Below are 26,951 nucleotides of genomic sequence, written 5' to 3'. Positions count from 1 at the left end.
CCCCAAACCAACCAGCACTGTGGTTCTTTTGTTGCCTCAGTGGTCAAATCGTACCTCCGTTGCAGGTTAGATCTCCGGCCCCCGTCAGGCCTGGTGTAGGAGGCAACCAGCCGAAGTGTCTCTCTCACATCGATGTTTCTCTCTCTCTCTCTGTCTCACTCTCTCTCTAAAGATCAATGGGAAAAATATTCTCGGGTGATGATTAAAAAAAATAGAAACTTGGAGAATAAATTAGTGTTGGTATAGACTAAGTTTTGTAAAATTTTATTTACATTAATGTAAAGAATGTATTCTTAAAACACTAAAGTAACCTAAATAATTTAATTTTTTAGAACTATGAAAAAATATGTTCTATAAATTCAGTCCATAGATGTTAATTTAACTCTTAATTTGAAACAGTAAAGAAAATAGTTACACTGGGATATGGGAAAGAAAAATAATAGATATGTTAAGATAAAATTTGAAGATGATAAGGAGAGAGAGGATTCAATTCACTCAACAAATCTGAAACTGAAAGAAAAGATGTTCTAATAGAAAATGGAGAGAAAATAAAAACTCTTTTAAAAGAGTAAGTTCATGGGATATTAAATCGGATAGATAGACATACTCTCTAAAATAAGTGAAAATAATTCTTACCAATGACTGTGTGACTTCTTACCAATGGCTATCTCAAAAAAGAAGGTTTAAAATAGTCTCCCTAAGGATAAAATTAGAATCCCAGGGATTTAGCTTCGTTCTTTGTCCCTTTTCAAACTTAATTGGAAAATTGGTGACTAGATGTTTCAGATTTTCCAGATAATCCCAATTTCCGACACTCTGCTCTGTTTTTCCTATAAATTTCAGCCTGCTAGGGAAAAATGTCTTTTTAAAAATTTTTAAATATATTTTTATTTATTTTAGAGAGGAAAGGAGAGGGATAGAGAGAAACACCAATGATGAGAGAGAATCATTGATCGGCTGCCTCCTGCATGCCTCCTACTGGGGATCGAGCCCGCAACCCAGGCATGTACCCTTGGCTGGAATCAGACCTTGGACCCTTCATTCCGCAGGCCGACGCTGTATCCACTGAGCAAAATCGGGTAGGGCCTAGGGAAAATGTCTTGCTTTGTAATTGGGAAAATATGAATATTGTACCGTAATATCCATGCATATAAATATGTGTAGCAGATTCTAGAAGCAGTTAATTACTGACTATTTTAAGATGAATTAAGTGTTGTATATCTCCAGTAACAATGGCGGGAGGGTCAGTGAGAAAGAAAAAGTTGGACCCTTAAATTTGCACGTGGTAACTTGCAGCTGGCTGTCTTGGCAAAGCTTTTGGATGATTATGGCATAGATGTGTTATTGTTCTTTGTTAGCTATTAATAATGGAGTTTCTTTGCTTAGCATCTTTTCTTTATTAAAAAAGACCCTAGACAAACCTGTCAGGTAAATATTAATTTGCAACATTATATTTTAGCTGGTGCTTTCATAAATGAAGATAGTCTTTATACTGTGTACAATTTCTCAGATAATAGAATGCGGCACGTTTTAAGCAATCAACCAACCAAATAAATGATTTGCAATGGGAAACTATGTAGTTATTTTTATTTTCTTGTTCCAGGCACTTTAAAGAGAAGTTTTAGTGCTTCAGGAGGAGAAAGACAATCCCAAATGAGGTATGTACACATTGAGCTCTTAGAAATATTTTTAGACTCCATGGAGTTGAGTTATTGCTGGCTAACTTGAAACCTGATAGCTAACAGTTACCCTGGGCATGTGGAAACAGAGGCTGTGAGAGCCCACCCTCCCAGAACTGATGTAGTTTACCAAGCAGCATATTGGGAAGCGTGCTAAGCTTGGACCTGGTTTTAGTCTGGCTTTGTGACCTTCAGCCAATCAGTTCATTTCTTTGAGCTCAAGGGTGAGACAGGGAGGTAGGGCGGTTGTGCTTTTATGAGATCATCTGGAACCCTGACTCCTTATATTTTGTTTTGTGTTTTTTTTTTCCCACATCTCCAAGGAATAGGTTTTATCCTCATGGTCAATGTGGACCACATCACACCCACCTGTGGCCAGCGGGGAGTGGAAAGGGTGACACGCCCTTTCCTTTTAAGCACATGACCCATTTGTGCTCATCCCTTCTGCTCACATACCATTGGCCAGAACTTTGTCATATGACCACTTCTAGCTGCAAGGGAGGATGAATATGTGTGGGGGATTCTGTTTTAAAAGGAATAAGAAATTGTTGTTTTGGGATAACTAGAAGTTTCTACAACAGTTGATTCCTGGGCTTAGGACTAAAACAAAACTATTCAATTTGGCCTTCTGCAAGTCCCTGGTTACCGACCTTCCTGAGAGCAGTGTCCGTGGCACTGGGGGAGGCTGGTGTGACAGAAGCCTGGTTGTGGTGGTTTTAGAAGTGACAGGGGGGAGGGTGTAGAGCAGCCGTGGGCAAACTACGGCCTGCGGGTCGGATCCAGCCGGTTTGAAATGAATAAAACTAAAAAAAAAAAAAAAAAAAAAAAAGACCGTACCCTTTTATGTAATGATGTTTACTTTGAATTTATATTAGTTCACACAAACACTCCATCCATGCTTTTGTTCTGGCCCTCCGGTCCAGTTTAAGAACCCATTGTGGCCCTCGAGTCAAAAAGTTTGCCCACCCCTGGTGTAGAGCGATTAAAGAAAGTGAGGGGTAAGCTGGGACAGTTAGCTGGTGGGGAATGTCGATGGAAAAGGACCTTCTAGAACCTTCTGCAGGCCGATTGGGACTGAGGAGAAGCAGGTCCCGGAGAGGAGAGATTTAGGATGGAAGAGAAGTGATGGTGGACAGTTTCCGAGTGGCTTGGCACCAGAGAGGGGGCGTGGGAAAAGTGACGTGACAACCATTTCTCTGTGTCTGAGAAATGGAGGCAAAGATAAACTGCAGCTTAGAAAGCAGAGAACAGGGATGTTAAGGAAAGTAGTACGCTTGGTGGGTTTTGTTTATTAGATGATCGGATGGTCTAGATTTGAGGAGTGTGATCAACCAGGGAGAAGCAGATAAACATTTCTGAATTGATATGGACTATATTTTTTGTTATCTTGGCTAAATACCTAGGGTGACATGGTTGTAGTATATGATAGGTTTCTGTTTAACTTTTTTTTTTTTAAAAAAAAATATATTTTATTGGTTTTCTACAGAAAGGAAGGGAGAGGGATAGAGAATCAGAAACACCGATGAGAGAGAAACATCGATCAGCTGCCTCCTGCACACCCCCACTGGGGATGTGCCCGCAACCAAGGCACATGCCCTTGACCGGAATCGAACCCGGGACCCTTCAGTATGCAGGCCAACGCTCTATCCACTGAGCCAAACCGGTTAGGGTTCTGCTTAACTTTTTAAGAAACTGCCAAAGTGTTTTCCAGAGGGGTTGTATCACCTCTCCATCCCCACTTTGAGAGAGATGAACTTCATGTGTATATTGAGAGGGGGTGAGGCGGATGATAGTGTTTGTGGAAATCATCCTTTGATGTGTGTATCTCTGAAATGATAAAGAGTAAGAGGGAAAATAGAACTCACTGTTCATGATGGAGGAACTCTCACAAAATATTATCTACTTTCAAATAACCATATGACTAGACATCCTTATTGTTAACATTTGTTTGATGTTTTGTGCATCAACAGAGTTAGACAAAAGCTTGGGTTAATGTCTGTCAGGAAAAAGCCATTCCAAATTCAATAATTAGGACTTTATTTGCAATTTCCAACTTTAATCATTTTCAGTGATCCAAGTGATGTAAAATCTTCTTCCTTTATTACTATTGCTTCCTTTATTACAAGAATTGGGAATGGGCTTGACTTTTATCAGTTTCTAGCTGGGTTTTATAGTCTCACTCAGTATATATATATTGATAGTTCTAATCCAATAAGCCATAAAATTTTATTTCCACTTACAAAGAAATTATTCTGTTTGGTGGAATTTGATGATGCACACAGGGGCTTCAGCCTCTTCCATTGTCACGTACACCCCAATCCTGCTAAGCTTTGGTCACTGTATCATGACTTTAAGAACATCAATTGATATTTACTACTGTGTATTGGTACATAATAGACTATGCCCGGTCTTTTATTGCATTGTCTAGGACACAGGGCACTGCACAGAGGTTCCAGTCCACAAACACCTGTAATTAATAGTTGCATGATTTTTATCTTGGCAGAAATTCTATATTTCTCACTGTACTAGGACTGAAATCTCACCTACTGGCTTGAACTTACAGCCTTTGCCATAGTCACAGCCTAAGGCCCCACTCCCTCTTTTCTTTAAGATTCTGTTGCTCAGGCAACAAGATTTTTCCGTGCTTGCTTGCGTCCTGTTGCTAAGGCAACAGGGTATAGTTGGCAGGCTAGTTTATGACATCGGATGTTTGTGGCAGCAGAGATGCCTGTGGTTCCCAACTTTGATAAATCAGTGAATGCATAATTGTATTCAGGGGTGGGTGCCTGACTCTAGTCTTTGTATATAAAGATGACTATGGGCATTTGTAACCATCCAGTATCCTACACGTGGCCAGAAAGGCCCTTTTGTAATCGCAGGACCTATGGATCTTGTCTCCTTTTTCTTTTTTTAGAAATAGTGGAAGGGAAGAAGGGAGGGAGGGCAGGAGTGGGGTGGAGAGAGCGAAACATTGATGTGAGAGACACATCGATTGGTTGCTTCCCTCAGGTGCCCTGACTGGGGCTGGATCAAACCTGCAACCCAGGTATGTGCCTTTGACTGGGAATTGAACCCATGACCCTTCTGTATGTGGGGGATAAGCTCCAACCACTGAGCACACCAGCCTGGGCTGAGCTTTGCCCTCTTTGAAGTTTCTGAGGGCAGGCAGAGGCCATCCCTTTTCTTTCTGTATACATCCCCTTATCCCAGGGCTAGGGAGAGTACATTAACTGTGCAAGACTGGCGAGATTCATTTAGTTTTTAAGGCTCTGGAAACATGGGCTGGAAATGAGACAGAAAAAATAATGGGATCAAGAAAGGGCTGGTTTGGTAGAAGGTTAGGAGGAATGGAAAAGGATAGGGAAGGAACTCACAGTTGGATATAAAGATTTTAGCATTATTCTAGTACTTAGATGTTAGGTGGTAGGTAAGGAGTTCCAATTTTGTTATTCCTCATAACTTAGGTATATGTTGCACGCATGTATCAAGATCTCTATGATGAAAATGAATAGGGTAGGGTAAGAGAAACACCAATCATGTTTATTTGAATCCCTATATGAATGCATTACTACTCAGCAAATGACTATCAGGTGCCTCCTACTTGGTTGATGTTGTATATATTTTTGTTGGAGTGCATTAAATTGAAGTGTGGTTCTTATAACTTGTGAGGACACAGATTTTATTTTATTTTATTTTTTAAAAATCCAACTATTAAAAAACGGGGTCTAAATTTTAGTGGAAAAAACAAGGTTGAAGGTTATTTATAGCTGTCCTTGGTGGGGTCTTAGGCCACCTCCCCTGGGTTGAAGGGGCTGAGACCAATTTGCAGAATGATCAGAAAATCTAGAATTTTAAGGTAGTGCAAACAAGTGATGTTAATAATACTGGAAACTTTAGGAAAGATATAATCCTTTTAAATGAAAAAAATCATCTTATCTCATAGTTTCTTCTTTAGACATCAGGGACAAAGTGTAGAAAAATAATATGTCTAAAAATTAAATATTTCTTTTCAATACAAATCAATATGTTGATTTTAGTGTAACAAGAAAATCATTCAAGATGCTAAGAGATTTAGGCTCCTAGTCACTAGAGCTGATAAACAACTCTGACAGGACAAGGCTCTTCTGTTGCTCAGTGGGCTGTCAGGTCCGCTCTGGGTTCAGATATGTTTATTTTCTTCTTTACTGAACTCTTGAGATGTCTTAGGGGAAAAACTTTATTCATTTTTATAATCTAAGCCATAGCAAGGTGCAGGTTTTCAGTAAATGTTGGTCAAGTCCAAGTTGAACAAGTCCATCTAATGACCCCTAATTCTGTTTTCAGGGACTTCACTGGGGGATTGGTATCAAGACCAAGACCAGGTAATTTAGTGTTGGCAGCAATGCAATCATGCATGCCTCCCTGAAATTCAGTGTCATGTATGTTACAGCTTCTTATCTTTCCCCCTTTTATTTCTTCAGCTTTGCTGCCTCTTGACCTGCTTCTGAAAGTGCCACCCCTCATGCTCAGGGGCCACATTAAGGAGGTAGAGGCCGAGCTAGTGACGGGGTGGCAGTCCCACAGCCTCCCCACTGTGATCCTCCGCAGTCTCAAAGATCATGGTAGTACTTATTAGATCAAGTTCATGTCAAGCGCACAAAGGGTGAACACAGAATTCTAGTTGGGCCTGAAGTGTCTGAATGATGCTTGGGAGGTAATTTTAATTCAAACAGCAGAGGAATCTAGTTTTGTCTATCATTATTTGGCATTTAAGAGTATCAAAATGCTTTCTGTGTTCACTTATTTGATGTAAATGTGGGCTGTTTTTTTAAAATTTGCATTTCTGCTTTGGTGGGAATAGTAACCAGTTGAACTATTGGTGCTTAAAGTGCATACCTATGAGAAAAAAATATATAGTAGCTATATTTTGCATACATGTTTCTGTAAGCTGACCTATACGATATAGGAGACTAAAGCCCATTTTTTTTCTCTCTCCTTTACTCTGATACAGATAGTTCTTTTTAATTATTTGTATTTCATTAAAACAATATATCATATTGTGTCTTTAATAATTTAATAATTATGGATTCTTAAAATATAAGTATTTATAATAATGGTTTGAGGAGGGAAAAGAGTTTCTGATTTCTATTAAAGAGGACCGAAGTACAACGGTAATGGTAAAATTGTCAGCTAAACCTGGACAGTTCAGGAAAAAGCTTAGTGATTGTGCTTTTAACATGAGTAGGAGTATATGACTTGAGTATAAAGTTCTGTTTGACTACTTTGGTTAATTTGGAGTTATTGCTTAATGCTATTTTTACTTTAACTTCCTTAATTTACGTGTTTTTGTAGTGTTAACATGTAGCGAACAAAGGTGATGTGAATTGATTTCCTGTAATATTAGTCCATCTCTCTGTATTTATTAGAGTTACTTTGAACAGTTATTGAGACTTTGGGGCTATTTGCACTGTCAACATAGATGTAAAAGAGGATGATTTTCTTATTAAGATGCCCAAAGCTCTCATGTTGACTGTGCTCCTCTGCTCCTACTATTTTGGCATAGGGTAAGTTCATCGCATCACCGTGAAGCTAAAACAGTCATTGTTGATTAATTTTTTAACAGCAAGAGCAGACCATACACACACACATGTAAATGACTCACAGTTCTGTTGTGATCCATAACAGGGATTCCTTTTCTTAAAGGACATGATTCCTTTTCCTAAAGGTCAGATTAAGATTTGACTTGATGTCAGTGAAATTGATCAGATCTTTGGACCTTTTTAGCCCAGTTTACATGTAATATACTGTTTGTTATACTGTTCAACTTTTTAAATATTCACTGATTCATATATCTTTTAATTTAAAACAGAAGAAGGTATAGCATTTGTGAGTGTTGTCAGTGAATGCTAAAGTTTACCCATAAAGGAGATTAATGATATAGAACACATTCATGCCTATGATAGTTTGAGTTACAACTTATGGTAGTAGGTGGTAGGTTTCTATTTTCCAGTGGAAAAACAATTCTGTATATTTTCCGTCCTAAAACAACTGGTATCAGCCCCACCCTCATCTGCTAATCATGCCCCTCTCCAGTTGTCCCCTCTGTATCTCTAGCCTAACTCAGAGAATAAAAAGGCAGTGACACTGTTGCTCTGGTTATACTTTAGGTCGTTGTTACCCAGAATAGGTACAGCACTGGAATGTGTGAATGATTTATTAAAAAAACAACAAGCAAGCAAGCAGGTCATATTAGTAGTTCATTCATTTAAAATTTTGATTTTGCTTTATTGGATAAAAAGGAACATGCTGGAAATTATGTATAACCAACAGCTACAGCTCTGTATTACCTAAATGTTCTAGAAAAAATTGTCAGGGAGGGGATTTATGTCAAAGCCTGGGTATGCCCCCAGGACTATAGCTAGTATGTGAACATCATTTTTTATGGGCTCTGGCAGAACAAAGGGTGAGAACTATTATTTTAGAGTCCCACGTGGCTGAGTTGTAATAAGATCCTGCTTACATTGTACTCCTAAAATGTGGACTTCTAGGTCCATATTGTGATGATATAGCAGAATCAAAACTCCTGTAGAACAAATAACTCTGGAACCATTTCAGGTGAACACAATGACAATGAAAAGTTTGACAACATATATTTATATTGATTTCAGAGAGGAGGGGAAGAGAGAGAGCTAGAAACATCAATGATGATTGTTGCCTCCTGCACGCTCCACACTGGGGATTGAGCCCCAACTGAAGCATGTGCCCTGACCAGGAATCAAACCATGACCTCCTGGTTCATAAGTCTATGCTCAACCACTGAGTCACACTGGCCGGGCTTATTCTTTCTTTTTATACTAATTAGATTGTGTAAATGTTTTATAGACTTTCTTTCGGTTAGATAATAGACTATAGCTCTCTGCTAATAGAAATAAAAATTTAGGAATTCCTATAGTGCATAGGTGAAAATACTAACAATAATTAACATGGAATCAGTGGATGAATAAAAATTTTAAACATGTTGATTATTTTAGCTCTGCTTCCCTGACTTTAGCCACTTACAGATTTTCATTGCACAGCTGGCCATACCTGAGTGCCATCTGCACACTATTTTCCTGATATATTTTTTAAATGTTTTGAAAGGAACATTAAATTTTATTTTAAATTACAGTTTCTATTTAATATTATTTTGTATTCGTTTCCAGTGTACAGCATAGTGGTTAGATAATCATATACTTTGCAGTGTGTGCCCTTCCTCCCTTCCCCCCTCCGATATTTCCAGTGCCCACCTGGCACCATACATAGTTTTGACTGGATCGACACTGATATTTTCTCTCCCCTGCTCAGTTCTCATTTTCATCAGCATTAGTAGGCACCACATTGATGTATGGAGATTCTTATTCTCTGTGTTTTGACGAGAAGTTGTCACTTCATGATATCTGGGCTCTTAATTTTGTTCTCTTACTAGGTGGCAGAGAATCTATTTTTATACTTATCCTTTGCTCATAACGATCTGATCTAAAGAAAATAGTCAGTGTTGCTCCCAAATATTCCAGAGAGTACAGCTAATACTCTCTTCTAATGAGCAACCATTCAAATTAGTAGCTTACGTTCAAATTAGTCATTCACAAGAGGTACTTAATACTAAATTTCACAATTGCAAAAATGATTCTGAGTCCATGCCTTCTCTCATTTTACTGCATAAAAATTCTTTTAGCATAGAAAAATGTGCTCCCCAGATTTTAATCAAAACTTATAATACTAGTTTATACTATGGGATTTGGCATATAATTATATACTTTCTATATCGCTTGTTGGGATTTGGTTATATTAGCTCTACCTTCCAACCAGATTATAAGCGTCTTTAGTAAAGTTTGCATATATCTGGATCATTTCCTCTGAGATCAGGCCCTTGAAAACTTATTGAGTGACTGATGCAGACCTACCCTCTATCTATCCTTGTCTATCCTTGCTAATGGGAAAAGCTGCATAGTAATCTTATGATTACTTCAAGGATGAAAACAATGATATTTTAATGTTAGACTTCAGATTGTAGAAAGGGTAGGTGACATTTCCTTTGCCACCAATAATTTACTTCCTAATTCTTCCTGCCAAGTGAGGCAGTGAAGGAGTATAGACCAGGTCCCAGAAGGACACTGCCAGAGAGATAGATTTTCTTTTTCATATTCTTTGTAGGATAATGTCTTTCCAAAGAGATACTCAGACTCACAAAAGTTACCTATGATCCCAATCCAAGACCAGGTGCCAACTGCAAATCAGCCGTTCAATGGCAGCTCTCATCCTGCCCTGAGGGTTTCTGCCCTGGGGGAAAGGCCAAGCTACACCCCCTCTGGTAGGAGGAAAGGGAGGTCAGTGTGGCTTGGGTGATGGGGGTAGCACTCTGTTCAGAATAGCTGAGTCAATACAAAAGCCAGGCTCTCAAGTTCCAAATTGGCATTATTCATTATTTTAATAAAATTAAAAAAATAGTTTTGGAGTATATCCAACTATCCTTTGAGTTATCATCATACTAGTATAGTTACTTGAGTAAAGAGGACAGAGACAAGTCAGTCAAGACTAATGACAAGAGGCCTCTTTCTTCTAGCTGGGCCACCTGCCTGCCCTCCAGTACATCCGGGACCTCACCCATGCTTGACTAACATTCCCCACTATGGACTCCATAGATTATTTGGGATGCTGTAGATAGTGAGTTATGTAAACAATTTATGTAAATAATCTTTCAAACCATATTGGAATGCAAAAGCACAATTCTTAAAGTTATTCTTTTTTTATTTAATCTATTAATGATGGAACCAGATGGAGAATAAAAGAGCTGGTTCCAAGAGCATTTAAGGAGCAGGGATTAATATAGTTAGTCAAGAAAGAAAAGCCAAAATAGCATTGCTAAATTAAGCATAAGACTGGTGAAGTTTCTACAGAGGAATTAAACCATGTGTGTTTGTGATTAACTTCTTGTTTGGCCTATGAAGTTATACCAATAGGTCAGTTTCTGCAGGTAAATCCCTAACACTACAGGCTGTAAACTACCTGCACCTTTATCGGTGTGGATTGTTAGTTAAATATACTGGGACGTTACCCAAAAGTGTTAGATTAGGATCAAGTGGGGTTAGGAAATGATCTAATACGATGCCAGAGAATTAAGCAATGATCATTTTGCCTAGTCTTTCCATGATTGGGATAAATTTTTCTTGTTCAGGTAATTGAACGGGGTTGGGGCATCTTTTCTTTCTGTTTTTTTTTTTTAATTTTTTTTGATTGATTAGCCTTTGGATTCTCAATGTTGAACATAGTGTGGTTTTCACACCACAATATTTTATTCCTGAGAATCTGGGCTTCATCAATCGAGTTGACTTTCAGAGAAAAAAATAGTTCCCTTTAGCAGGAATAAATGAGTCAGCATGACTTGGTTAGTCATTGTAGCATTGCATAAGAAATAACTAAGTGAGAAGAATCAGGCTGTATAGACCAGACCAAATACATGTTATTTTTAGTCCAAAAATTCAGGAATAAAATTTAATTCTCTGTATTTTCCCAACACTGACCTTAATTGTTATATCGAGCCCCCTTCCAGATATCAGAAAACATGGTCAAGTACCCTAAATCTAAATGTCAGTGTGTTGGTGATTTCTTGATTATATCAGGTTCAAAGTCAGACAAACCGAGGATTGCCCTTCTCTCTCTCCTTCCCGGGGTGATATTTTTGTGCCAAGGATCTAATTGGTATCATGGTACTGGGGCTTTGAGACCACGTGTGCTGGTGTCTGATCTGATTATCGAGCGTGGTTACTCTTTGGCATTGGCATCCAGGGACGTGACACAGCCCCACCTGACTTCCCATTATAGTCCATGTTTCCACGGTGGCTGTGGAATGAAGGCAAGACCTTTGTAGGGCAAGCTCTCGCCCTGTTGGATTCCCTTCTCCAGGGGCTGGGACGTTAGTCTGACATTTCTGGGCCTGGAGGTTTGAGATCTCAGCACAGCCTCTTTGTCTCTGACACCCCAGGGAGCTATCTCTGTAGCCCACCCAGCCCGTGCCGTTGCCGATGGTGCAGGTAAGCTCTGCATGATCAGGGCCTCTCCGAGTTCCCCTTGGGAACCAGCACCCAGCCTTGCCACTCCTGAACCCCCAAACTCAAAGACAATTCCATCAACCAACTCTTCCCTCTTTTCTGTTCCCACCCAGACTTCGTCTAAGGTGAGCTGCAATTTGAGTCTCTTCTGAGGCTTTCTTTTCTCTGGATTCTCCCTCCTCAGAGAATCTTTATGTCAGCCAGGAGCGGTGGGAAGATGAGCGTATTCAGCAATTATTCTGTTGAATCTCTCTGCCTTCTGCTTAGACAGATTATTATTTTTTTAAGCTCAGGAATGTACTCGCTGTTTTCCTTGGTTCCTCTTTGCCACTCCATCCTGGGGGAATGCTGGTCGCACTCTGCTTGCTCAGCAAGGGGAGTTCATGAGGTGGAAAGGGAGTGTGGGAAATAATACAACAGAACATTTTCGACAGCCTCTTGTCATGTGTATTGTGTAGTCATTTCTACGAACTTTGACTTTAAAAATCTTGAGGTTATATTTTATATTTTGCAGAATAACTAAAGAGATAGCAAGTTTAGAATTGGGGACCGCCTACCTAGGAGAGAGAGAGAGAGAGAGAGAGAGAGAAGGATGAAATGCATTACATCAATGCAACTAAGTCAGAATTTAAGAGTGAAGGGCTTCAAAGCAGCCTTGCTTCTTTGACCTTTAAACAGCTCCTATCTGAAGGTTCAAATGCAAGGGGGTTGAAGGGAGCCTGGTCACTCAGAGGGTGAAAGAAGCTGAGGCTTTGATGTAGCTCCTGCCATTTTGTGGGAAAACCCACCAGGTGTGGCTTTAGGGGGACTTGGCCCTGCTTGCAGCACTCCCTGCTGGTCTATGATGGGAAGATTCCGTGCCCAAGCTCCCAGTCTTCTTCTCTCTCACTTCCCTCTCCCTTTCCACCAGATGTCGTTCTCTCTCAGTGACTGGAGCCCAAGCTTCTGCAGCCTCTTGGCTCCTTTTCCCGCCAGACAGTAACTCATGCCAGTCCAAGCCAAGCCTCTGCCTTCAGCTCTAGGCCTCCTCTCATGAGATCACCTTCCCTGACATACAGTCTCCCGCATGGCTCCTCGCCATCATATATGGTCCCTGGCTACCCATCTCATCAGCCGTACCCAGCCTCTTCATTGTACTGCACACCGGATAAACTGGACACTAGCTGCTCTCCAGAGGCACGGAGCTGACTCCTGTCCTTTGCTGGAAATGTTTCTTCTACTCAGAAGCTCTCACTCAAGTCTACCTTCCCTCAAAGCAAAGCCTCCTCATTCTGCATGGGCTTCACAAACGAAACCTTTTATAAACTCTTGGCCCTCCATTCCACCGTTGTTTGGGTGAACCTCCCATGGTCCTTCGTTCACCTTCTAAGCACAGGGGTTGATTGTTGAATATTTGTAGATTTGAACTACCATTCAGTTACTTCATTTCATCTTATTTAAAAGTAAAGGGAAGAAATGAGAGTGAATCTGTCCACCTTACTTAAATGTAAGCGGTTGCATTGTCTTTTATCGGAGAAGTTGGTCCAAAAGAGCGAAGCCATGTGTGTTTCAGCCCCATTCATAAAGGGAAAGTATGTCTCACTCCTTCAGGGAGCTCCTGCCTGAAACTTTCTATCCTCCAGTTGTTCAAAAATTGCTTACTCTCAGCAGAGAGAATTCAGGAAAATAGTAGGTTGGTACTATATCTTGGTCAACTGGGGGAATACAATGTAATCCATCTTTTGCTCAGTTTACAGCAATTAACAGCTTGCACTGTGAGCTGTAGTTTTAATAGATTGGAGCCCTAACTGGTTTGGCTCAGTGGATAGAGCGTTGGCCTGCGGACTGAAGGGTCCCAGGTTCAATTCCGGTCAAGGGCATGTACCTTGGTTGCGGGCACATCCCCAGTAGGGAGTGTGCAGGAGGCAGCTGATCAATGTTTCTCTTTCATTGATGTTTCTAACTCTCTATCCCTCATCCTTCTTCTCTTTAAAAAAAGAAATAAAATATATTAAAAAGTAAATAAATAGATTGGATGTATAGTGTAAATCAAGTCTCAGAGAACAGGGATGGGCCATGACTGACCTGGTATTGTAACGTGCCAGGACCTAATTAAGCAGAAGATAGTGCACTGCACAGGTGACAAAGGCCTAATGCTTTTTGTGTGAATAGTTAGGATACATAGTGTTTTCAGTGTACTGAGCTGAAAGATTTATTAAAAAAGAATGCTTTAAATCTCAAAATGATATGGCTAACATTTGCCATTAACCTAGTAGTTATTAATATTTAAATAAGAAATACAAGTTTTGAAAGGTATCTATTTGGATTTTTATCCCTTCTTGTTTTCCTAAAATTATTAAGAGCTTAATAAGTATACATTTTGGAGTGAGGGAATATAAGAAATTATGAAGATTTGATCATGTAGAAAAGAAGGAATAATAGTTTCATACCCAGAATTAGCCAAAGTTGTTCAGGAAATCAAGAGGGTTTGCAAATGTTATAGCTAGACTCCCTCCTATTATTTCCAGTCTCAAAGTTCCTTTTTCTCTCCAGTCATAACTCACATCTCAGTAAATTTTCCAGAGCACACCAGGAGTGCTGAACTGGTCATGGGGTCCTGCTTTGCCATGATACAGCAGCAGCAGGTACCTGAGTGACTGTTCTCATGGTACCTGAGACTAAACATTACCTTTAATCTAGGTGATAGAGTGGGAAATAACTTTAAATTGAAAAAAGCAGCAGATTACGTGATAATGCTTTTAATATATAAAATGCAATAAAAGGATTAGTATTCAGAATATGTAAAGAGCACTTACAAACAAATAAGAAAACAAGAACAACAACAACAACACATGGGACACAAATAGGAAATTCACCAAAGAAGTACAATAACCTCGTTGCCTTCAGATAAACACACACACACACACACACACACACACACACACACACACACACACACACACCTCCTAGAATCGGATTGGTAGAATTAAGAAGTATATAATGTTGATCAAGTTATAGATAAATGGATTCTCTTCTGATCAGAGTGCAAGTTGAGTTAGCCACTTTAAAATGTATTTGTTAAGCCGAAACCGGTTTGGCTCAGTGGATAGAGCGTCAGCCTGCGGACTGAAAGGTCCCAGGTTCGATTCCGGTCAAGGGCATGTACCTGGGTTGTGGGCACATCCCCAGTGGGAGATGTGCAGGAGGCAGCTGATCGATGTTTCTCTCTCATCGATGTTTCTAACTCTCTATCTCTCTCCCTTCCTCTCTGTAAAAAATCAATAAAATTAAAATAAAATAAAATGTATTTGTTAAAATAAGAATTATGTATACATGAAGGCCCAACTAGTATTTGATTTCTCCTCAACTTCCCTAAAAGACCTTTTGTACTTATGGACAATGAGGCATGTGCATGTACACTCACTGTGGCATCACTTATAAGCAAGAGAAATTGAAAGCAAACTCAGTACCCATCAAGACAGAGGTGACACCCTAGCGGTTTGGCTCAGTGGATAGATCATTGGTCTGCAGACTGGAGGGTCTCGGGTTTGAGTCCAGTCAAGGCACATACCTCTGTTGCAGGCTCCTCCCCGGCCTGGGCCCTGGTTGGGGCTTGTGCAGGAGGCAACCAATCGATGTCTCTCTCTCACATCGATGTTTCTCTTTGTTTTCCCCAAAAAATCAATGGAAAAATATCCTTGGGTGAGGATTAACCAAAAAACCCCACAAGACAGAGGTGGCTAAGTAAACTGTGCTGCATGCAGAATGCTCAGTGCTACTCAACAGTGGGTATGAAGAATGAGCCAGAACTCTCTGTTGGCAAAAAGAATCTCCATGCCAGACTGAATGAGAAAAAATCGAACAAGTCTTACGATGTATCACCATATATTTTTAAAAAGAGAAAGAATTCATAAGCTAATGCTATAGATTTTCTACAATAGTAGTTTTCAAAATCTTTTGGCAATGACCCTCAATAAGAAACACATTTTATATCTTGAATGAGTGAACTCTTGCTACATGCAATGCACTCTGAAAGTTTTCTATCCTGTTCCACGTCATTCCATCCCATTTTTCAAAATGCTGCTCATGGCCCATTAAACTTGTTTCAGGATGAACCACAGTTTGAAAAATACTGTTGTGACGTTAAAGCTTATGTATGTAAATGGAGAGAAAAGTGACTTGGCAACACACCACACTGATAGCAGAGGCTACCTCTGGGGAGGAGGCTGATGGGTGGTGGTTCCAGAGGGCCTCCTGCTCTTCTGTAATATTTAGGTTGTTAATATGTTTGTTTGCTTGTTTTACAAGGGGCATGTGTAATTAAACATTTTTAATTTATTTTTTAGAGAGTAAGCAATCAAAACTATTTTTCGAAGACAAGGATTTATTGGACTTGAGGGAGAATAGTCAAAGGTTTTTAAGAAAAACAAGTTTACATTATTTTGCATAATTGAGTAATTCAGAAGACAGGCATTCTAGCTAACCATCTCTGTTTTTGTATCTAGGGCCACAGATGAGCACATTCTTGTGGCAAGGTAGAGTCAAACCCATGTGACATCCCACTCAAAATGTCATCACAAATCTAAGAACACTCTGCCAGGCTGGGAGATTATAACTCGTTTCCTAGAAGTATGAAGTCCACATATCAAAAACATAAAGTGGGCAACATGAAAATGATCAAGAACTAAGCTGTTTAGTTTATGAAAATTCCAAGTTAATGTTCCTGGTGCAACATCAACTGGGCCACATTACATGGCCTCTAATTTTTGCTATGGGTCTAGACCAGCCGTGGGCAAACTACGGCCTGCGGGCCAGATCCGGCCCGTTTGAAATGAATAAAACTAAAAAAAAAAAAAAAAAAAAAAAAGACTGTACCCTTTTATGTAATGATGTTTACTTTGAATTTATATTAGTCACACAAACACTCCATCCATGCTTTTGTTCCGGCCCTCCGGTCCAGTTTAAGAACCCATTGTGGCCCTCGAGTCAAAAAGTTTGCCCACCCCTGGTCTAGACAAACAGTTGCATTTTCACAATTATTTCGGCAAGAAACCACCACTGGAGAAAATATGGCACATGTACTCTCAGTCATCTCTGCAGGCTGTAGCTCCAGCACTCTGTTTTCTGTTTTAGAGCTATCTTAATTCTTTCTGATTTACCTTCACCTTTTTACCCAAGAGTAATTTATTAAGCCTCATTCTAATGGTCAAGTAATTGATGCTTAAAAGGAGTTAGACACAGTTTTTAGGGAAGATAGATCCTTTAAATTTTAAAGAAAGTTTTAAATGCAGATGAACTAGAACTAGATTGTTTCTTGTGTGAATTTCTTAATTAACTCAATAAAGATACCCATAAAGAAAATAGTATTTGACACCAACCTAGCCTAAAACTGTGAAAGTAGTGTGGCTCTATGATGAGAATTTGGGATAAATTATAAATGTGTCCTATTGAGACCTGGACAGAAATCCAGGTGAAAATTATAATTTTTAATAATCAAGAGTTTGAAAGTTACTTAATTTGAACTTTTGTTACTTAGAATTTTTTTATTGGGGTTTTTTTTTTCCTCTCTGTAAGATTGTCTATTCAGTGTTTGCATAAATGAATTAAACACTTAAAAGCATGATATTCTCTTAACTGCACATATCTGAATCCCAGCTTTTCAACAGCTGCCACTGACTCCTGGTGGCAGCCTCATGTAATTGCAGGCAAAATTCCAAGAGATAACTGGTCTTTCAGATGTTAGAAAGTAGAAGTCCGAGAAGTAAAAGGAAGAACTTGTGCATCTCCTATTATAAAATATTGAAGTGTTACAAGGTCCCTACATATTGTCTCATTGGTAGGATGAAGGTCTTTGCTTAACTTTTATTTCAGAATTTTACCCCATTTTCTACTAATAATCACTTTAAGAGAGACAACCAGGGTCTTGACTAACTGAAAACGTATCATCCACAGCATCTGCAGGGATCGCTGTATCCCAGAGGAAAGTCCGTCAGATCAGTGATCCCATTCAGCAGATCTTAATTCAGCTGCACAAAATCATCTACATCACGCAGGTCAGTGTTTTGCCTTTCATTTCCTCTTCATCTTAAATATAAATCTGCTGCTAATATTGCTTACAGACTTTGTGGAACGTTTAGTTGAGTGAGTACTTGTTTTTATCCTCCCCAACTACAAATATCTGGGGACATCATGGCTTAGCAGCAGAGCTAGGGAGATAGAATAAAGGAAGCAAATATGGCTGGTTTTCCCTGTGACCTCCTCCCTGCTCTTTCACTGTTAGTGCCCAACCCAAACCAAACTTCAGTGCGAATGTACCGTCAGTGTGGGGCGAAAGTGAGGGCCGAGATGGGCTTTTGAAACAGCTTTACCACAGACAGGAAAGAGGAAAGTAATGTCCACCTACAAATCCTGAGGGTGCTGGCTTAAAACCAGGAACTCTCAGAGAAATGAAAACTCTAAGCACAGAAAATGCAGGATTGTGAAAACTCCCTTTTTCCAAACCTCAGCAACTCTCTGGCCCCGGGGAAGCGAGCACTGTTTAAAAATGGCTACCACGTACTTACAGAAATGTGTCTGGCTTGGTTGTTCGTCTACTAAGGCGAGGAAGAGAAATCTAGAAAATAAAGGAAGAGCAGAGAGGGGAGTCACTACTTAAAGTCCCGGGGCAGAGCCCACGAAAGGGACAGAATAGAAGGGGACCCCCCCCAGCCTGGGCTGAGGTCCGGACCTCCCTGGAAAGGTCGGAGAAGTCCACGGAGGTGCTGCTCTAGGGAAACTCGCAGGGCGGCCTGCCTCGGGGGGTTGGGGTGAGCCACCGATGAGGAAGTGTCCTACATGGAACTTGCTGGAAATCAGCACGTGAGCATGGTGTGATGGGGAGTGCCCTCTACAGGACCGGGAGGCTGCCCACGGGTAGGTGCCGCCCCAGGGACTCTGGGAAGCCGCCTGCAGGGTTGAATCTGGCTGGGGGGACCCCATTGCTCTGACTGCTTCGTGCTAAAGGCCCGGGGCAAGGCAGGAGCATCCCTGGGAGCAGGGACAAGCTCCGCCCTCCTCCACTGTCTTTTCAGTGCGTCCCTTCAGCGCCCTCTCTGATACAGCCGACCATCCTGCCAGCTGGCAGGGGAGAAGTAGTCCAGTATCCCAAGCAGGGCTGTGAAGGGTGTATTTGGAGCTAAGAGACAATAAATTGACAGCTGGCACACATAACCTGGGGGAGTGGGGGCAGACATGGGAGACCTTTCTCTGGGACCTCCCCATCGACAAGTTCTCAATAGGAGGATGGGGGTGGGGGACTTGGTTAATAAATCAAATATAATGTGCCACGTCTCTATTGAGTACAGATATTATATTCAAAATTGCGTTTCCACTTAAATACTGACATAGAAATATAGGGAAAGCATTCTTAACTTCAGTGTTATGGAAATAGCTTAAATAGCTTATTGGTTGCCTCAATGATTAACTCATAAATTGAGAGAAAATATCCTTTGAAATTTAAATATAGTGTTCATATGCCTGTCTTGCTAATTTATATATAATAAAAAACTTTTTAATGGATGTATTCTATAACTTTATTAGATTTCAACCTATTTTAAAGCAAGAATGAAACTATTATGATGATCTTACACTGCCAGCATAACAAATGGTTTCACATTTTTTGGCAAGATGGCATTCCTTGCTGTAAGTTCAGATATAACCATTGTGGTTTTTTAAATTGCATTTCCAGGACCTTTTAAAGTTTATGACGTTGCACATAGTAAGGAATGATTCCTCTTTGGGGAACTTTACATTACAGGGCTAACTAAAGTCAATGCCTTTCAAACACAGGAGACAAAGACAAGTCTAACCATTATACTAGTGAATTTGCTGGAGGTTCAAGACCAAGATCACTCTCTCTCTTTCTCTCTGCCAATTGCTCAAAGTAAAACGAAATTGACAAGACAAAATGAATCAACAAAAAAAATCTTCTTGTCCACACATTTATTTACTAGTCAAACTCTCAGACTTCGGCTGTGGAGGCCGACCCGGATTGCAGGGCCGGTCCGGTCCCTCCTGACAGCCAGCAGATGACCTGACAGGGGAAACGGTTCACTTATGGCTGGAGGTGGCCTTTTCTCTCCAGTTTCCATGGAGACAGATCTGTAGAAATCATCCAAGAGCAACTATTTTAAAAGGCAGGATGTTAAAATCCTTACCCTGCCTTCACTGATTTGACATGTTTTAATCAACGCGGAGATGTAATCTTAAGACCAAAAAGCTGAGAATGAAATCAGTGGTTCATTTCCATCGCTGGAAGCCAAAGTCAATCTCTGGGTATATCAGGTGACCAAGTACATATGTTACCTTTTAGCTGAGCCTCTGTGTGTTTTCCCTTAGGTAAGACCTGCCTAGCCAACATCAGCTTTGGATGTAACTTGGCATTTAGGGTTTGGTTGTTTTGTTAAATAAATGCTTTGAAAATTAGCATAGAGCTGCTTTCAAGAATTAAACATCTGTCTCCCAGAGAACAGACAGGCAGTTTGGCCAGAGCTGCTTTGCATTTTGCATCTCCATCTTATCAACCACAAACGTTGCCAACAGAACAGAAATATCTGGTTGGGAAGAGCACTGTCCCGCCCTCAGATGCAAGTTGCACTATGGACTGTGAAACTTACTGCCTTTCTCATAAGTGATGACAGATGGAAAGAGAACCATCCACACCCTCGCATCTGGATCTCCTGGGTCCTAATGGCGAGGGCAACAGGTTAAATAGAATTTAGGGTAACGCTGTGTTTCTCAAATGAACTCCGGCTTGCAGGGTTTGTAAATTCCCAGAGAAAGGCTTACATTTTGTGTCTTTATTTTGATGATAATCTTGGAACATTTTACTTTTGCATTTAGAGAAATCTCTTAAGCAGTAATATGTCAGAATAGGGTTTTTATTATGGAAAAGATATTAAGTCGCTATCAGATGGAGCCCCACGGACTCCAAATGGTCTGCCGATGTATTCTTGGAGATACTAGAGGATGATGTTCTTTAAAAAGAATCCATATATTAAGCAAGTTTGGGAAAACCTACTATAAAACATATGTATTGGATTTCATTTTTCCTTTTGTTACTTTACAGTGAAAACAAACAGATGAAAATCAAGCTTTTAGACGTATGAGTCATTATCTTTTCTAGACTCATTTCCTTCAGTAAAATTCAGGCAGCTTATGGGGCTAGTGTGATAAAGAAAAGAAAGACTATGAGATGTTTACAAATGATAAAGTACTATACTACAGTGCAGCTTGTGGTGACGCTATCTGCTCCAGATTATTGGTTGTGCAAGAGGACTCACTGCCTCAGGAAGCATCCTTGCATGTTATGTAATGTCTTTAAGCTCCATTTTCCTCACCTATAAAATAGTACCTGCTTTATAAGTTTGTTGTAGGAAAAACGTGCCTTACTGTGCATAAAAGAGTAATCAGAGCGCCTGGCACATAGAAATCATAGGTATTCATGTTTTATTCTTAGTACTATAGTTGTTATATATTTTTATACTTATGTCATCTGCAACTGGGTAAAATTTTAAATTCTTTCATGAAAACTTTAAAGATGCAGTGCTGCCCAGTGATAGTTACTCTAATAAGATACAATATCTTTTTAATACCGCCCTGTGTATGAGTATGAATCTTAGGTTGATGGAATGTTAGCTTACTCAAGAAAGTTTTCATGAGGATTAATTCAAGCCATCAGGAGAAGTAAAATAAGGCTCATTAAGTTAAATACATAATAAGGATTTTAAGAGCATCTGAATTAGTAAGTTGATACTGGGTAGCTGCCAGTACTGGGGTAAGCCACCTTTAAAGGAATCTGAGGACCACTGATGATTCAAATACTCAAAAGTTTGCCATAGCAGACAATTAGGTGTATCAGACCAGACTTTCTGCCTTTCTCTCTGACAGTGGGGACCATGCTGGGCAGCTACGAGACAGTACCAGGCCAACACTGTCACCTGGTGTTTAACGTAGGGAAGTGGCAACTTCTGGTGGGTAACAGTAGGACATTATCAAATTCAAAAGTATCTTGCTCAGGCACTTTCCCCATCTCTTTTCCACTCCAACCCATCACCCCCCTGCTAGGAAAGCATGCACATAGTCTCCTCTTCATAGTCTGATGCACTTCAGGTTAAATTCACCCACTTTTGCTAGTCTCTCATGCACACAAATGTCATTTATACTCATTTTCCTTCTCATCTGTCTTCCAACTGTTTGCTCATTAATGCTGAGAAATCTGTCACTCTACATTTCTTGATTTCCCCTTTTTATTAAAGGACAACATTAATTACGACTCTTTGCCTGGGGTAGGAAGTAGTAATCGCGTCTGGCTCAAGGTAAAACAAGCCATAATATTGACGTAAAAGTAGATCAGCAGAGGTTCAGTGCAGTCAACCTATAAAACCTTTCAGGGTACACTGAAGGGCTTCTGAATCTCCCATCTTAATCCTTCTGTAATTAAACTGCTTTGACTCAAGCAAAGTCAAAGGATTAACTAGGTTATAGATGCATTTTAAAACTTTTTTCAATTGCATTATTCTTATTTTATGTCATTACCGTGCTTCATAATGGATCCCGTATTCTATTGTGTTTGAGCTTATGAATAGTTTTTCTTTGCTATAAAATCAGTGGTTGTGAGCTCCTGTAGACCCTATTCAGTGCTCTACTATTACCTTTTATATATCTCCCTGTTTTGTGGAACTTGAATAATAGATGTCCATTGTATTAGTCAGGATATGTTAAGTTATGCTGCACTAACAGATGCACCCTGGATTCTCTTGACTTGTCACAATAGAGGTCTACTTCTCACTCAGCTAACGTTGGCTGTCATTCACCTGTGGCTCTGGCATCAGGACTCCAAGCTTCTTGACCTAGAGGAGGGGCAGGGATGGAGGAAGAACATTGGTTTTGCATGGCCTTGATCTTAGAATGACACATGTCATTTTCATTGGTCACAAGTAGTCACATGGCACCAAACTAAAACTGTGAGGGGGGTGGAGTAATAATCATCTCTGCTACATTACTCTTTCTTTCGACCTGAGCTCTGTGTTTTCTTTTAAATTGTTTGAGTTCCTACTACCACATTTTTCTTCCTATTTAGTCTTTCATTTTTCTTACTGGTTCCTTTTCCTCTCCTTGCAAGACCTCTCCATATTTCAACAAACCAAATGCCATTTTCACCAGGAGCCTCCTTATCATGTTGACCCTATTTTTTCTCTGTTATCCATCTCCCAAACTTCACTTTACCTCTCTGTGCTTTTTAGGACCTTTGATTTCCTTGTATAAATCCAACCTGCAAAGTAGTAAAAAAACAATTTTTTGAAATCCCCATTGTCATCCAATCCCACATTTTCTAAGATTCTGCAGTGACTTCCAACTACTTACTTATTAAACCTAACTCACCCTGGCTTGGCCCACATGTGTACTAATTCATTCTCTTCTCTCTCTCTCTCTCTCTCTCTCTCTCTCTCTCTCTTTTATTTTTAGAGGCTATTATATATATTTTTTGATATTTTTATTGATTTCAGAGAGGGAGGGAGAGGGAGAGAGAGATAGAAACATCAGTGATGAAAGAGAATCACCAATTGGCTGCCTCCTGCACACCCCCCACTGGGGATGGAGCCCGCAATCCGAGCATGTGCCCCCAACCAGAATTGAACCGGGACCCTCCAGTCTGCAGTTCAACGCTCTATCCACTGAGCCAAACCAGCTAGGGCCATTCTCTCCGTCTCGATAAGATTGGTCTCTACAGTGTCCAGCTGTATACTCAGGAGCACTCCCAGGCAGGCATCTGATTATGTGCTGATGCAGATATGTGCTTCCTGGTCCAAAGTATGAGAGCCTTCAGGACAGCGCCTTGGTTAGAGAGTAAGCATGGTTTTTGCTTATGAGCATGAGCCAGACACCTAAATACCCGATAGAATACATTCGTCCTCGTCAAGTCTGTTCTTTAAAAAAGTCAATTTATATGTGCAATTAATATAATTTAGTTGTTATATGAAAAATAATGTCAATACAATGAAGGAACAGTAAGATAAATTAAGCAGCCTTTTGAAAGGCAGCAGAGTAATATATTTTTTTCTGGATCATAGAATTAAAAATTATAACATAGACTCATGCTATTTGGAGTACAATTTAAATTCTTATTTAGTCCTGTTGAGCGAATATTGTTACACTGACCCTCAGTAAATGCTTCCCCGGAGTCAGTCAGCTGTGCAGTGTGAACAATTTACTTATAATGATTGTTTTCTCACTTTATACAGCTTCCTCCAGCGTTGCACCACAATTTGAAAAGAAGGGTTATAGAGAGATTCAAGAAATCCCTCTTCAGCCAGCAGAGTAACCCTTGTAATTTGAAATCTGAAATTAAAAAGGTATGGTATGCTACATTTAGGAATTCTTCTTTGGCTAACAAAAACACATCCTTCGAGTTAAATTTCCCACCTCCTTTGCCTGCTACTCTCTCCTCCATTAAAGGGTGTTATTATTTTCTTAGTCCATTCAGGCTGCTATAACAAAAATACCATAAACCAAGGAGCTTATGAACAACAGAGATTTATTGCCCACAGTTCTGGGATCTGGAAGTCGAAGATCAGGGTGCCAGCCTGAGGACCCTCTTCTGGTTGTAGACTGTCTACTTCTCATTGCATCCACATGTGACAGAGGAGACAGGGGAGCCCACCTAGGCCCCTGTTATAAAGGCATTTTTAAAAATAAGAGCACTTATAGAAGGCTTCCTTCCTCTGACCTGGTTACCTCTCAAAGGTCCCACCTCGTAATACAGTCACCTTGGGGATTGGTTTCAACATATGAATTTGGGGGGGACAAACATTCAGATTGCTTCAGACACTAAGTCAAGAATATGTCTTTGCTTCTCATTTTCTCACCTTTATGTCTGAAGTCACTATTCTCAGAAGACTAGCAGAAAGTTCTTTCCATATTATTGCATGTTTTCCTAAGACTAAATATTAGTAAATATTTTTACTCTAAATAGATTTTAATCTTGTTTTAGAGAACTCTATCCCAATTTTTTATTAGAATGCTCTTCAACAAGTCCCTAAATTGAGCGTTGCCAGTCTGAGCAAGTCATGTAACCATCTCAACTATGATTTTTTATCACCTCTGAGAACCTTACAGATAGGCTGAACTATTGTAAGATTCTTTCCATCTTGATATTCTACCACATCCTAGACTTCAGGTGCTAGTAAATATTTCTATTCATACATTCAGAAACTAAATCACAATGGGGTCAAGTCAACCAGACAGGAAGAAAATGGTTTGTTTCTGTTTAACAACATGGTGACAGGAAATCCCTTTGTCCTGCTCAATAGCATTTTAATACAGGCGTAAAGATGGTCATAAGCTCCCATACCTGTCCCCGAAAGACCCAAGGCCCAGGCAGTTTGGGCCCACCTGGGTACAGATCCTTGGTCCCACTCCAATTTCATATAATTTTAAAAAGTTTCATCAGATACTTAAACGTTGGCACAGTCATGCTTCTGATGACATTTTTTAAGGTTTCTTTTTCCTTCAGTTTCTCCAATCTTAGGCATAAATGTGCTCATTATTCAGGCTCTTTGATAAGAAATTCAGACAGTGTGTTGGCTTTGTTACCTTACATCGGTGGTGGCTGCACATACACACACAAGAGATGGAAAAAATAAAAGGCACAGGAGCAGGTAAACAAAGCCTAAACCCCGACTCACCAGAGATTAGAGAGCCAGGTTTCTTGCATGGGCTGTGTTGGCAAATAAGGCCAAGCAACAAAGCTGGGGGAGATCAGAACAGAAGTGGGGGAGGCCGCACATCAACATTTATTTTAACATTTCTCTATCATCTCACTTACACCAATAAATAGATTTTAAAAAGACAGAAGCTCCAATCTCCCATGAAAAGATGAAAAGATTTTTATGTCCTTATTAAAATGATATTCAGAATAACCCTGGTTGTACACAAAATTCATTTTAACAGAAATCCCAGCTTGAGGAGATGAAAGTGCCAGACGCGAACGGTCTGGTGCACAAAGGTGGCGCGGCTCTTCCCCCGAAGTAATTTTCCATCCGTGCGTGTCTTCAAAGCAAATCATTTTCTCTTTGATTACTTAGGTTTTCACTTTTGATCCCTTCCCTGCTGTCTTTTCTCTCCTAATAGAAGAGAGACTTCCTTTCGTTAAATTGCACCCCAAGCTTATCTGCTTGCTTCTGTATGATGGCGGCATCTCTCATTAGAGCACCTGCCTTCTGTCCTTGGTCTGGGGAGGTAGAAGCAGGGATGGATGGGTGGTGGCGGGTGTTCAGGGAGCATGGGTGAGGGGATCCAAAGGGGCATCAATTCATCTTTAATTTCACCTTGGTTAAGAGGCAGATTAAATTCTCCTATGACGAGAGCTCCGGTCCCCTCCTCTGGTAGGAGCGTGTGGTGGTTCACGCACCATGGTGTCTACCCTCCTGATCAGTCAGTCGGTCCTCATCTCCTAGGTGCTAAAGAAATCTTCATCCTGGGATGTCAACATATTTTCTGTCCTTCACCACTGAACTGAGAAGCCAACTCCTCCGTAAAAACCTTCCATCATTTCCCTGTCTAGAATTCATCTCCCTTGCCCCATACTTCAGGCCCTTCTCACACATATTGCTGTGTTTTAAGTACCTTGTCATCTGCCTTACTTTCCTGTTTTTCCCAAAGGCAGTAAATGTATCTTATTCTTCTTTGATTCCCTCAGGGTCTTGCATAGTGCCTGGCACATGGTAGGTGCTTGATGTGTAGTCGTTGAATATAGAATATATTCCATATATATTCCATATAATATATTCTATGTTGGTTCTATATAATATATTCACATATGAATATAGAAGGAAGCCCTCCTGCCCCACCTAAATCTAAATGAGAAGAACCAGTAGCCTCTGTTTTTTCTCCTTTCTGGCATAATCTCTTGTTAATGATGACTTTTGTTCAGAGATGGATTTTTCATCCCCTGTACAACCACAGAAGAGTAGCGAGTGGTGAGGGCACGTCAAATGCATTTGATTTCCACCTTCCCCTCTGGAACTTCTCCTGACACTTAGGGACCAGGTCTCTAGTCTGAAGGAGTCATTATGGGATCACTGTGGCTATGACCCACCAGGCTATAGAAAGGAATTAAAAATAAATAAATGAAAAGGAAAATCCCTTTTCTAACGAATGAAGGTCCTTATTCATAACTCGCCTGAGG

The 26,951-nt window shown here is 40.2% G+C and overlaps 1 protein-coding gene across 1 annotated transcript in view; it reads left to right on the top strand.

The window, feature by feature from the left end:
• NEK10 (NIMA related kinase 10) overlaps window positions 1-26,951 on the top strand; it is a 147,070-nt gene that overhangs the window by 106,596 nt on the left and 13,523 nt on the right. The window contains exons 29-34 of the mRNA XM_059664119.1: window positions 1,604-1,658; window positions 6,003-6,040; window positions 6,140-6,280; window positions 16,231-16,260; window positions 17,678-17,778; window positions 24,007-24,117. Coding sequence (XP_059520102.1) covers window positions 1,604-1,658; window positions 6,003-6,040; window positions 6,140-6,280; window positions 16,231-16,260; window positions 17,678-17,778; window positions 24,007-24,117 — 476 coding nt within the window. The remainder of the gene's footprint in view (window positions 1-1,603; window positions 1,659-6,002; window positions 6,041-6,139; window positions 6,281-16,230; window positions 16,261-17,677; window positions 17,779-24,006; window positions 24,118-26,951) is intronic.

This window comes from Myotis daubentonii, chromosome 14 (genome assembly GCF_963259705.1).
Source record: "Myotis daubentonii chromosome 14, mMyoDau2.1, whole genome shotgun sequence".
Lineage (NCBI taxonomy): Eukaryota > Metazoa > Chordata > Mammalia > Chiroptera > Vespertilionidae > Myotis > Myotis daubentonii.
Note: the sequence above shows the minus strand (reverse complement) of the source record. Positions and strands in the feature narration are given on the sequence as shown.